General features: G+C 47.4%; 1 protein-coding gene across 11 annotated transcripts in view; it reads right to left on the bottom strand.

The window, feature by feature from the left end:
- Nucleotides 1-8,902: 8,902 nt before the first annotated feature.
- Nucleotides 8,903-14,662, bottom strand: part of Wdr27 (WD repeat domain 27) — a 170,497-nt gene continuing 164,737 nt past the window's right edge. For 4 of the 11 annotated variants that reach the window (XM_047557521.1, XM_047557519.1, XM_047557522.1 and 1 more), the window contains one exon: nt 8,903-9,236. In XM_047557521.1, the coding sequence (XP_047413477.1) occupies nt 8,966-9,236 (271 nt within the window). In that variant the 3' untranslated portion in view covers nt 8,903-8,965. The remainder of the gene's footprint in view (nt 9,237-14,662) is intronic. The other 7 variants (XM_047557520.1, XM_047557524.1, XR_007109389.1 and 4 more) reach the window with 5 other exon arrangements.

The raw sequence follows: 14,662 nt of genomic DNA, 5'->3' as shown, positions 1-14,662 counted from the left end.
AGCTGCAGGGGACAGAAGGTGAGCCAGTTTAAGGCATCCATTTGAATTGCTACAGGTATCAATAGGCAGGACTTTGGCAGGCCTAAAAATAAAAATAAGAATTGATTTCTACATCTCTGGGCACATCAGTCGCAGCAGCAGAAGGAACCACCATGTTGAAATGGTCCCTGGGTTTCACAGGCATGAGTTGGGAGAGACCTCGGCACAGGCCTGAGCTCCACTCTGAACACAGCAGGCAGCTGGGTCCAGGGCCCATGAGCAGTGAGCATGTGGCAAAGCTAGGGCCAGGTGGTGGGGAGGACTGCCCCTGGTGCAGGGAGGCGGCAGCCCCCGGGACAAGGATGGGCAAGAGGCAGCCCTGTGAAGGCTTGGTCAGCGCTCACAGGCTCCGACTCCTGTGAGCAGACACTTGCTGCGGAAGCCACATCTGGGTGGAGATCCTGTAGGCCGGTTGAGCAGCGCCTGCGGCTATGAGAGATGGGATGCCGCAGGTCGAGCGCCAGCCCATCGTGGAATGTCCTGGTCCCTCAAAGTGACCATTCACCAGCATCTGCATGTGGCCAGGCAGGAGTGCTGGACATGCCCCTGTGCTTCACAGACCTCCAGCCTCCAGCAGCCCTGACTGCCCACTCTGCCAAGGCTGCCCGAAGGCCCACGGCAGACGGACGACTCTCCTGGTCCTAGGACTGTAGACATCAGCAGCCTCTTCCACAGTGGAGCACGTTACCCAGGTGACCTGAATCCACCCACACGCAGCTCAGAATAAACCACATTCAGTTTCCTCTGCACCAAGAGCTGTGCTCTCCTCCACTTCCCCAAATTCCTCCTGTGAAATCATAGCCAGGACCCAAGACTGTGAGCACCGGACCTGAGGTCCATGCTGTCAATGGAGTCTGCCTGCAGTTGGTGCTGTTTCCAGGGCAGGCCGGGGCTTCTCCCAAGCCCCAGCCTCAGGCACCCTGTGCACCAGGTGCCTGGCTGGAAGCCGTCACGGGACCCGCCTGCAGCCTGCATGCCGCAGGTGAGTGCAGGCACAGGCCACTTTCGGAAGCTGTCTCTCCCTGGGGGAAAGTGCCGCTCCTCACCTCTGTCCTGCTGCCAGCCTCCAAGTGGTCCACCTCAGAGACGCTGCCTGACAGGGAGGAAAAACTCTGCAGACCTCGCACAAACTGCGAAGCACGTCTTGAGATTCTCACATTTGAGTCTGTCAAGGCCAAAGAACACAAAGTGGCGGTCTGGTGGAGCAGAGCAGGCAGGGAAGGTGGGACGAAGGCCTCGGCTCGGACTCGGGCTCAGGGCCCCATGGTACCTGCCCTGGGGTCCATGGTGGCCCAGTCAATGAAGGTCACTGGGAAGGCTCTGTGTCCAGCGCTGAGGAGAGAAGCAGGCTCCAGCTGCAGTGGGAGGGCCGGGTCGCAGGCTTACGGGCAGCAGGGTCACGGACCTCCACATCCCGCACCACACTCAGGTCAGGAGGAACCGGAGCTGCGGTCTCGGACTCCGTCCAGGTTCTGAGGAGGCTCTTGGGAAGCAGACCACGGCCACAAGCACAGGGCAGCGTGGTCCCGGGCCCTGCGAGGGCAGCTTGCCATGACATCAGGTCTCCAGGGAAGGAGGCCAGGGTGATGCCCTGGAAGAAGCTCTGCAGTGCTGGGGTGGCCCTGGGGCCCTGCTGCCCACCACACAGCACGAGCTGACAGCCGTCAGGCAACAGCACCAGAAGCACATGGCGTGGCGCTCTCCTGAGGTCTCAGGATCTGTGCGGGCTGGCAGCTCCGTTTGCCACAGGTGCACAGGCTGGCACCCTGCCATCTGCTCAAGGCCGCCCTGGACCTGTCTGAGCCAGCCCTGCTCCGTGTTCCTCCACTCTCAACAGCAGGTGCTCCTGCCCTTGCTGCCCACTGTCCCAGCCCAAGCCAGCCACCGTCACCTGCTCTCCAGTGGCAGGCACAAGCAGGCTCAGGTTTTGGCAGTGACGAGCAAAGCTGCCAGGGACATGCTCCAGAGCAGCTGAGGACGTGGTGCTCCTCTCTGAGCAGGGGCGCTGCTCAGACGCTGGTGGGGTGGCCCGCTCCTCAGCTCGGAGCCCCCTGCCTACACTCATACCTCAGCGCAGGCCAGCTGGGGCTGAACTTCTCAGGCAACCTCCGGCAAGTCAGGGTCTTACCATCACCTTCTGGGGAGGGCGGCGGCAGCCCCCGTGGTTTTGATTACGTCTTCCCAGCAGGGAGGGGCGTGCAGCCTTCCCCTGGGGCCTGGCCTCCGGGGGCCCTCCCTGGGAAGGACACCCTCTCACGCTCTGCGCTGTGGGTTCTTCCTGCTACCTCAACACCAGCCTTCCGCCCTGACGTCAAAGGACAGAAGGCTTTTGTTCTCCATCACAGAGACAAGACAGTTCGCTTAGTTAACCCAGAACTCAACAGTCTATTTCCTGCAGCATAACCACACACGCCATGTGGATTCATTCCAGGTCTCTGAAAGAAAACGCCACCGTCTCCTTCATGGACAAGAAACAGCCCGTCTCCCAGGGAGGCCTCGGTTCCCCTCCTCACCCCTGCTGTGCCCTTGAGCCGTGGCCTTCCCCCTGCAGACGGTGTGAGCTCGGTCCCGTGGCTCTCCAGCAAGCAAAGTTCCCAGCGTTTGGGGAGAGGCCAGTGCTTTCCTGGTGGGGCGCTGGTGATAAGCGGGAATGACACCTCCTGCATGACAGGGTGTTGAGCGTCTCTGTGCAGACCATTCTGTAAGAAAAGGTGGCGGCCAGAGAGCAGAGGAGGAAGAGGCACAGCAGCCCCCGTGTCGGTCAAGACCTGCCAGGAACTGCCGCTCACTCTCCTGACCCAGAAGCCATCTCAGCACCAGCCCTGGAATGGCCCCTCCAGAGCCCGCTCAGTGGAGAACGGTGATTGAATCGCAGTCTTTCTGACTCTCGTGCTGCGTTTGTGCTGGGAACCACCCGTGCAAAAGTGCAGGTCGACCTGGCCCAGTTGCTATGGTGACACTGGGCCAGGGAGGCTGTGTGCAAAGGCAGGCAGCAGCTCTCAGTCAGGACCTGAGCTCAGACACTAACTCCCAGGGACAGAGAAGTCTCAGCAAAACAAGATGACGCTCGCGTCTCTCCAGTCCTGTCCCTCAGCCGGCTCTGCTGAGACGTTCGCACGAAGAAACTGTGATGATGGAACCTGCGTAACAAGTGTGCTGGGCCAGACTCCACTGGGGCTGGGCCGCCCACCGGGCCCCGCCTGCTCCTCTCGTGTCTGTCTTTTCTTCATCCCCTCACCCCGACCTGGCTTCTGAGTGAGCAGCTGGCTGAGAGCAGAGATGAGCAGCCTGGCACCACGGCTCCCTGCGGGAAGTCCCTGCAGGCTGGGCTGGGCGGCCTCCCTGGGCCCTCGTGCGGGCGAAGTTGGGATGGAGCCCAGAGGAATGCAGTGCTTGTGACAAGAGTGCACACTGTACCAAAGCAACCAGAAAGTCAAGGTCGAGTGGCCAGCTTCTGCTGGCCACGGTCAGTCTGGGAAGGCTCTTCCCTCCCTGGCCTCATGGGGTTGTTCCATGGCTACCTAGGGGGCAGCTCGCTGGGACCAGGCCCAGGCAGCCTGCACCTCTCTGGAGGTGTCCTCTGCTCCTGTCACCTGTCCTGAGCACACTCCTGAGAGGCCACCTTCCACACAAGTTCAGGTTCTCATCGGTAGCTTCAGTCCACACAGACCGTCCTGCTCCCAGCCAGGACAGGTGCCCCCTCCTCCATGCCACCCGCCCACACCCACCCAGTCTGTACTGGGATCTTTGCCTTCATCTTAGGCCAAAAAAAAAAGAAGTGATTGATGTTACCAGGCCATCTCTTAAACGCTGAGTTGGAATCTCACACTAGTGTACAGCTCTGCGCTGCTCCCCAGCCTGAGGCCACAGCCCAGGGCTTGCGTCCCACAGGAAGCAGACACCACGGTCAGTAAGCGCCCTGAGAGAAGCCCTGGCAAGCAATAAAGCCAGGGCTGCGCTCCCCGGTGTGCGTTGAACAGCTGTATAACCCACCTCTGGGGTGCTGAGCGGGTGTCAAGGACCATCACGGGGTCCAGTCTGAAGCAAGCTGGAGAGTACCCACAACACACCTGAGGTACACTGTTCCCAACAGAGTCCAGCTTCGCCAGCACCAAGGAGGCTTTTGTCAGGAAGAAGAAAGGAAAAGAAAAGAGGGAGAGAGGAGGGAGCACAGGAGGCAGGGTCTGTGGTCTGTCGTGAACATATTCAGATGGACCCTGCAACACTGCCACTCCTGGGGGTCAAACACAGCTGAAGGTGGACCATTTCAAATGGTTCCATCTGACACCACGGACGAGGCTGCTGGCACATGCTGGCCATGCCCAGGACCTGGAGCTGTGCCTGTCTACACCTGGCCTGGCTCTCCACCTGCTGCCAGTCACAGGCACAGCTAAGACAGGCCCCTACCACAGAACACACTAGGCATCCTCTTCCTCAGGCCTGGGGTCCACTAAGGAGAAAATGAGCCCCTAATTCTCTAATTCAGCATGAAACCTTTAAACAGAATGTCAAAAATGAACAGCAAATGCTTACTCCAGAAGGGTGAGACCACCCGCTCTGTGACCAGGCCTGGGACCACAGTCACACCATTGCTTGGAAAACACAGCATGATTAAGTTCAGAACATGGATCATTTGCCATTCAAACACCAGAAGGAATCTTAGTGCACCCCTTAGAGACCAAGAAGGCCAGACTGAGCCACGACTTGTCCTCTCCTCCATGGTTAGCTCTCACCTTGGAGATGAAGTGGACATGAGGTGGACAGCTCCTGGCCAGGGCCTCCTCACTGTCCTGCATCCACTAGCCCTGCTTCTGCAGGTGACTGATGTGAAGCAGCAGCTGGAGGGCATGAAATGAGTGGCCCATCAGTGTCGAGATCTGTGCCTTCCCAGACACCTGGCTGGGGTGCCCAGCCGAGCTCGCCCACTGGCTCCAGTTGCCTCTGCCCTAGTGGAGCAGGGCCGCAGAATCCTTCCCTGAGCCCTGGGAAGGCTGGCTCCCCTTGCCCTGGTGTGGCCTGCAGATGTTGTGTCAGAAAGGACACTGGACTCCCATCCCTGGGTCCCCATGAGGACCAGGGTGACGACCACAAAGTCCAGCAGACTCCAGTCACTGCGAAGGGGGAGGAGGTGAAGCCAAGTCCTCACAACATGCAGTCTTCTCACTCTCCCCAACCAGGGTGTCTGTGGGACCACACAGGCCCTGAGAAGTGCTGCCTGCCACCTGAGGCTGGTGGAAGCCAGCACCAGCGAGGCAGAGGGTGGGCGCCAGCAGCTGCCGCCCTGCTCTGCCCTGCTGTGGGTGCGGAGACCGCGGCGTCCGAGCCAGCTGTGCAGGGCCACGGCAGCACTGCACAGATGTGTGCTGTCAGCGGGAAAGGAGACTCGTAGAGTTGCTTTGGATGACAGCATGGAGACCTCTAGAGACCCTGGAATAGAACTACCGGCTCTGCGGCAACTTCCAGGTCCTGAGCCTGGAAGAGCATCCACAGCCACGCTTACAACAGACGGGAGGGCAGCATCCGTGGCCTCGGTGGGTGGTGGGCAAGCGGATGTGGATTTCCGCTCAGTGGGGAGCTGCTCAGCACGCCACAGGAAGGAGATCCTGCAGCATGCTGCCTCCGGACGCACCCAGGGCACTGCCCCCTGAGCCCGTCGGGCAAAAGGACAGCATGGTGACTTACTTGCCTGAGGTCCCCAAGGCCCAGGCAAAGGAGACCACATGGAGTGGGCCTAGGCTGGCCACCTAGAAAGCCAAGCGTGTCTTGAGGTGGGTGGCGAGGGCTGCACAGGCCCTGATGTGTCCGAGACCACCGACATCTCAGTCACAAACACAAATGTCAAGTCATGTGCCTCCCAGTGCAACTTCAAACAAAGTAGAAGTGAACACTAAGGATGCACTGAAGTAGAAGTGGACGCTAAGGGACATACTGAAGTAGAAGTGGACGCTAAGGGACGTACTGAAATTGAAAACATCAAACGATGTTCTGTGCTGGCTGGCCCTGGAACTGCGTCACTCACCACAAAGGCACCGCAGGGCTAGGGCACTCGGGCGACAGTGTGGAGATGACTCAGTGGGAAGTAGGTAGAAACGCACCTCGGGCATGCTGGAGAAGGCCAGTTCCAGTGAAGACCAGGTGTGCCTGACCTCAGCAGGTGAAGTCACACTCTGCTCTCTCAGGAGACACCAGGACACTCAGAGGACAGCAGGGCTGCAGGGGATGACCAAGTCTTGCCAAGTCAGGGCATCCCCAGGCTACCCCTTGGAACCCTCCTGTGGCAGGGTCACACTGCGGGGTCACCTGGAATCAGGAGTGGTCTGGAAGCTCCCAACTCTTCTAGGAACCTGCAAGGATGTGGTTCTGGAACCTCTGGAGTCTGACACATGTGGAGTGGATTCCCAGGACAGCTATGGCTCTGAGGAACTTGTCCAGGAAAGGGGCCTCTGCCGCAGGCATCCATCATCAATCACAGGAGGAAAAGCCATGATGGGTCAGGGTGAGGTCTTGGCACCCCAAGCACAGCCTGGGTACACTAATCAGCAGGCTGGAGCTGGTGAGGACTGGCTGCAACTGCTTATCAACACTCAGAAGAGGCTGTTCATTTACTCATTCCATAACTGAATGACACAGAGATAGATATAAACACAGACATATGTGTATAGACATGCATAGATATAGACAGACATAGACAGATACATAGACAGAGACAGACATGCACATGTATAGACACAGACATACAGATACAGACATAGAAATACACATATAGATATTGATATAGACACTAACATAGACACATAGACACACACATATAGACAGAGACACAGACATATATATGTACAGACATATAAATACAGACATAAACATAGACACAGACACAGACATACATATAGACATATAGACACAGGTATAAACATAGATACAGACACAGACATATAGACACAGACATAAACATAGACACAGACATAGATATAGACATAGACACAGACATATAGACACAGATATAGACACATAGACACAGACATAGACACAGACATATAGATATAGACACAGACATAGACATATAGATATAGACACATAGACATAGACATATAGATATAGACACAGACATACACATATAGATATAGACACAGACACAGACACATAGATATAGACACAGACATAGACACAGACATATAGACACAAATATAGACACAAAGACACAGACATAGACATAGACACAGACATATAGATATAGACACAGACATACACATATAGACACAGACATAGACACAGACACATAGATATAGACACAGACATAGACACAGACATATAGACACAAATATAGACACAAAGACACAGACATAGACATAGACACAGACATATAGATGTAGACACAGACATACACATATAGACACAGACATAGACACAGACACAGACATATAGATATAGACACAGACATAGACACATAGACATAGACACAGACATATAGATATAGATACAGACATAGACACAGACATATAGACACAGACATAGACACATAGACACAGACATAGACATAGACACAGACATAGACACAGACATATAGATATAGACACAGACATAGACTCATAGACATAGACATAGACACAGACATATAGATATAGACACAGACATAGACACAGACACAGACATATAGATATAGACACAGACATAGACACATAGACATAGACATAGACACAGACATATAGATATAGATACAGACATAGACACAGACATATAGACACAGACATAGACACATAGACATAGACATAGACACAGACATATAGATATAGATACAGACATAGACACAGACATATAGACACAGATATAGACACACACAGACATAGACATAGACATATAGATATAGATACAGACATAGACACATAGACATAGACATAGACACAGACACATAGATATAGACACAGACATAGACACATAGACATAGACATAGACACAGACACATAGATATAGACACAGACATAGACACAGACATATAGACACAAATATAGACACAAAGACACAGACATAGACATAGACACAGACATATAGATGTAGACACAGACATACACATATAGACACAGACATAGACACAGACACAGACATATAGATATAGACACAGACATAGACACATAGACATAGACACAGACATATAGATATAGACACAGACATAGACACAGACACAGACATATAGATATAGACACAGACATAGACACATAGACACAGACATAGACACAGACATATAGATATAGACACAGACATATAGATATAGACACAGACATAGACACATAGACACAGACATAGACACAGACATATAGACACAGATATAGACACATAGACACAGACATAGACATAGACACAGACATATAGATATAGACACAGACATAGACACAGACACAGACATATAGATATAGACACAGACATAGACACATAGACACAGACATAGACATAGACACAGACATATAGATATAGACACAGACATATAGATATAGACACAGACATAGACACATAGACACAGACATAGACACAGACATATAGATATAGATACAGACATAGACACAGACATATAGACACAGATATAGACACACAGACACAGACATAGACATAGACACAGACATATAGACACATAGACACAGACATATAGATATAGACACAGACATAGACACAGACACAGACATATAGATATAGACACAGACATAGACACAGACATATAGACACAGATATAGACACACAGACACAGACATAGACATAGACACAGACATAGACACATAGACACAGACATATAGATATAGACAGAGACAGACAGAGACGGATAGCCCTCTCCCCCCTCCAAAGACCCTCCAAAGTCCAGTCATGAAACAAGTGCCAGGCAACCCTTTATTGAAGAGTGTTCTGCTTTAACTTTACCGGCTCTGTGCAGAAGTAATGGGTGCTATTTCCATTTTCTGGTGAGGGCCCAAGGAGCAAGGAGACTCACCAAACTGAGTGCAGCCCCCAGGGCAGAAGGCCTGTGTGAGGGGAAATCTAACAACAGAAACCTCCCTGCCCCGGCCCACAGGGATGTGTGCTGGCTTCCCGCTCTGGTCGCAGGTCCAGGCACCGCCCAGCACCAGTCACTCAGCCATGAAGAGCTGCAGTTTCCCATCCACGGTGGCTGTGGCGAGCTGTGAAGGAACACAAGTTCCCCTTCATTAATGGGTGCCCTGTAAGAAGAGAGAGCCCACAACCTGCTAAAACAGTAAGTATACAAGTGCACAGGTGCCACCCCTGCCTTGACCAGTCCAGCAATATTGCAGGCTGCCTCATGTGGCTGAGGCCTGCTGGAGCTAACCCTCTGTGTTAAATGGGAGTCGTAACATGCACTTTGTAATAACTGAATGTCAACCAATGACAAGAGGCAAAGAGCAAACCACAGGAGAGGGAAGACGGAGGGCAGGAGGCACGGCACCCAGGCTCCCACCTGGACCACTCTGAAAGAACCATCTGATGCAGTCTGCTGAAGCAGGCAACTTCCAGGGGAGGCTTGGGCTGCAAACTCCAGTCGATTTTTGTCAACTTCTGGCCTGGCAGGGTAGAAACTAGCCTTCCCTACCCCAGCCCCACGTCACACGTTTCAGGAGCAACCTGCACAGAGCTGGCAGGTGAAGGCACCCCGTCCTGTTTCAGATGGCAGAGGCAGCGACCGCTGTTGGGCCCCCACATCACGTGAGCCCTCCCTCTGGGAATGGGAGCCTCCAAGAGAGTCAGAGCAGGTGCTTTTGAATCAGCTCATTTTTTTATTCGTCCCCTTTGGAAGCTACATGCTGAAGAGTACGACACTGAAAAGCAACTACATAATCGGAGAAATTAGAATCGGCCTACGTCCACTGAAGAAAGACTCAGAAAGGACCTGGGAAGACTACAGGCTCGCATCTTAGGGTCCTTCTGGGCACAGAGGCAGGTCACAACGGCAAAGCAGACAAAACAGCAGCAAAGATCAAACCCTCCGGCAGGGGAGAACTTGATTTCCAGAGTTAACATATTAGTACATTAAAAAGTCCAGTTTTCAAAAAAAACCATAGTGCATACAAAGAAGTAGGAAAATATAGCCCATTATAAGGAAAAAAATAAACAGAAACTGCTCCTGAAAAAGACCCAATGATGGATTTACAACATTACACCTTGAACACAACTACTTTAAAGATGTTTAAAGAATTAAAGGAAAATGTGGATAATGTTTTTAAATGATGTATTAATGAAATTGAAATAGCAACAAAGATAGAGCACAAACATGAATCCAAGTAGAAACCCTAAAGCTGAGGAACCATAATAACCAAAATAAAAAGATCTTTAAGGAGACAAAGACAGATTTGAGGAGCAAAAGAAAGTCAGCAAACCTGAAGATAAGGCAAGAGAAGTCAAGTCTGAGGGATATAAAGGAAAGAGTCTCAGAAGGAGAAGAGAGAAAAAGAAGCAGACAGAATATTTAAATAAAAGCTGAAAACCCCCCAAACTTGATGAAAGACATGAATGTAAACATCCCAGAAGCTCAAAGAACTCCAGGTAACAGGAACAGAGCGATCCACACTAAGACACATCGTAACCAAACAGAAATAGGGCCTTCCTTATCTATGATTACTTTAAATGTAAGTGTATTAAATTCTCCAAAGAACTCAGAGATTGGCAAAATGGATTAAAAACGCACATGATCCCACTACATGCTGTCTACAAGAAATGCATTTTAGATCCAAAGACACATGTAAGTTGAAACTGAAAGAATTAAAAGTAGATATTCCACGCAAATAATAATCAAAAGAGAGCAAGTATATCATATCAGAAGAAATAGACTTTAAATCAAAAGCTTACTACAAACAAAAAAGTACATTGTATGTTTAAAAATTTCAATGAAGCAAGAAGATATATGAACTATAAACATTTACATACCTAATAGACTATCAAAATATATCAAGGAGAAACTGACAGATTAAAAGAAGACATAGTATTGAAATAAGTGTTGGAGATTTTGATACCATCCTCTCAATGATGAATGGGATAACCAAAGAGATACTGGGGAGTGGGAAGGGAAGTTACTTGACAGAGTAACTGGCTGGATCCAAAAGGCATGTGCAGAGCACTCTACCAAACACGAGCTGCAAGCACATTCTTCTCAGCTGCACACAGGACATTTTCCAGGATAGAGTATATATTCAGCCACAAATAAGGCTTCAATATTTTGAAAAAAGGTAGAGGGGTTGGGGATATAGCTCAGTTGGTAGAGTGCTTTCCTCTCAAGCACGAGGCCCTGGGTTCAATTCCCAGTACAAAAGAAAGAAAAGAAAAGAAAAGAAAGAAGATAAAAATCTTAAGAAGTAAATTTTCTGACCTCATAGGATAAAGTAAGGAAGTCAATAATAAAAGTAAAACTTGAAAGTTCACAGAATTGTGGAAATTAAATGTGGTATTCTTGTGCAACCAATGCATCAAAGAAGAAATGAGAGAAGAGCGAGACCACATGGCACAACCCAGGCCGCATGTGAAGCAGGGCAGAGGGGAGGTACACAGCTACAGATGCACATCTGAAGGCCAGATCCAAACCAGCTCCACTTATCCAAACTAAGCTCCAGCTTAGGAAGAAGAAAGTAAGAGCAAACTAAAACCCAGGGCCATCAGGGGGAAGGACATTTTTAAAGATTCAAGTAAAGATAAATAAAATGAAAACACAAAAACAATAGGGAAAAATCAATGAGACCAAAAGTTGGTTCTTTGAAAAGATCAACAAAAGTGACAAATCTTTAAGTTAGCTAAGAAAAATAAAAAAGATTCAAATTATTTACAATCAGATGTGAAAGTGAGTGACAGGACCCTGATAGTACAGAAATAAAATGCTGATAGTTTACTGAATAATGCAGATGTTTGGTAATTATTAGCATGATTATAAAGTAACATAAACAACTGTGTGTGGCTCAAATGTGTGATTATATATAATATATGCACACTTGTACTTACTGAACATACTTTGCTGATTTTACAGGCAATCAATAAATACTTACATGGTGGGAAAAAAATTAACATGGAGACAACTTCTCAGAAACATAAACCTACCAAGACCAAAAGCAATGAACACAATGTTAATATACCTATAACTAGTAAGATTGAATCTGTAATCAAAAATCTTTTAACAAAGAAAATCCCTGGACCTGATTACTTCACTGCTGAATCCTACCAAACATTTAAAGAACTAATCCGAATCCTTCTCAAACTCGTGCAAGAAACTAAACAAGAAATACTTCCTCACTGATTGTATGAGACCAGCATTATCCTGATTCCAAAGTCAGGGAAATACTTAAAAATGGAGGAAGAAAGGAAGGAAAGAAGCGTCCTGCTTCCAATGTGGGCAAACTGGACATTGGGTAAGAACTTGTTGGAATCCAAGGCCCTCCACCAAGCTGTATCCCAAATGTGGGCACTGGGGACACTGGAAGGTGGACTGTCCCCATGGAAAAACACCCCTCTCCTTGGTGCAGCCAGCTTCCCAAGTCCCCTAATAGCTCCAAGGAACCCTAGGTTACAGGGGTGGTGAGAGGCCAAGCAACAGGCAAAAGTTCCCCTTCTGAAGAGCTTTTAAGGGCACAACTAACTGGTAAATATCCTCCCTTAACCCTGACAGACCCAGCAGCCAATGGCATGTCCCAGTAAGGAGCATGATGATGTGTTGGAATTGTCTGCATCCTAACCTGGCCTAATTACCAACCAGGGGGTGGGGGGTGTAACAAGTCCTGGGCAGCAATTTCCCTGCCCAGGTCACACCAAAGTGCATTGGAATGCAAACTGTGAAAACCAGCTGCCCAATGGGGGACCAAGCCAAGACAAAAGGTAAAAACTGTCCATTTTAACTCCTGGGCTGCAATGCAGAAAAAGTTTTAAGAATCTCTCTCTCTCTCTCTCTCTCTCCCTCTCTCTCTCTTTCTCATACTGCTTTACTTAAATAATCAACAGCTGTGCCATTTTTTTTTCTAGGACTCTTATTTTTTCTTAAATTCCATATTTTTGGAGCTCATGATTTTGATCCTACATACCTAGGTTAATGTTTTTCTGATCAGTCCTATTTTATTCAACTGTGAAGTTTTTTAAACATCTATAACATTGCAATGGAGATTCATCTACAAAAAGCTACAAGCCCTTTGCTTTTGTGTTATGTGTATATCATGTTTTCTATCTATATATGTGCATGCACCCACATGTCATGTACATGATATCAAAATTGGCATATAGATAATGAGCACTCATGAATCAAAATTCAAAAATATGCATCCAAATACCTTTAACTCATGTGATTTAAAAGCTTCAAATAAAGGTAAAGATGTCTTTAAAAAATTACTAACTCACAAGTTTCTCTGGGTGGTCAAAGTAATACAATGTTTATTATAAAATGTCTAATATTCATTGTTTCTAGGACTTTTCTTCAACAAGGAAGAGATGACAAATACTGTTCAGTGCACTTGTCTGATATCTTGGTTTTTACAAAATAAGCAGATTGGATTTAACATGTAATTGGATTTAACATGACTATATTTGTTAGAGACATCTAATTAATTTACAAAGTTAAAATTCTAAGGGTTAATATAACATCAAGTACTCCTAACTTCTTGAATTCCATGGGATGATATACTTGAACACTGTATTTTCATAAATTGGTAAACAATGTGATATAATTCTATGCACAAAGGGTCCAAAAATTTCAACTGTGTTTTTAATTAGAGTACTATAACATAAAGCATTTCCTCTTATCAAAACAGAATAATTTATTCAAATTCAGAAATTTCATAAGGGTTTTTTCAGAACATAAATTTAGAAAGGGGCTCAACAGCTAAAGAAATTTGAAGGTTCTAAATATAAAATATATATTTAATAGAAGGGGAAATGTTTCTGGGTAAGAAAGTCTGTAAGTGATAAAATGAACAACATGAGGGTCTATGTAAGTAAAGGGCAACTTTCAACCAGTTTATGTGTAACTAAGAATGGTTATATGTATGTGAAACCATCAGTTAAATTATTTTAAACTTTTTCCCTAAGGTCAAATACTAATGTACTGATATAAAACAAAGGTTTAATCTATATGTTAAATTGACAAGAATGCCTTCAAACATTAATTTACTCTTAGCATTATGTCTGTTAAATTTTATTCTGTACAGTAACCAGTCTTGAAGACATTAGGGCTTTATACAACTCTAAATAATAATTGTTTCAAGTATTACACTACACTACAGAGTCTAAATTCTCTAAAAGTTAAACTTGGTTAATATAAAAACATAAATGTAATTGTGGCACTATTACTCTTCTTTATATATTGAATGTGTTCATAACTTACCAAGATGCTGTTTAAAGTTGTCTGGAATGGTGATTTTAAACTTATAAGAATAACAAATTTAATTGGGATTTATTCATTTCATTTAATGTTCTGTAACTGAAACTAAGTCTCATGTTACTTTCTACGCTGGGATAAAATATAAATGTATTTCTAAAAGATAGTAAGAATCTAATCTACTGAAAGGTTAGTATCATGAAACATGAAAGCATTTTACCACTTTTCCACACAAAAGAAAAAGTTAAAAGTTCTCTCAGCCTTTCTTTGATTCATGCTTTAAATGTA

Source organism: Sciurus carolinensis, chromosome 7 (assembly GCF_902686445.1).
Source record: "Sciurus carolinensis chromosome 7, mSciCar1.2, whole genome shotgun sequence".
Lineage (NCBI taxonomy): Eukaryota > Metazoa > Chordata > Mammalia > Rodentia > Sciuridae > Sciurus > Sciurus carolinensis.
Note: the sequence above shows the minus strand (reverse complement) of the source record. Positions and strands in the feature narration are given on the sequence as shown.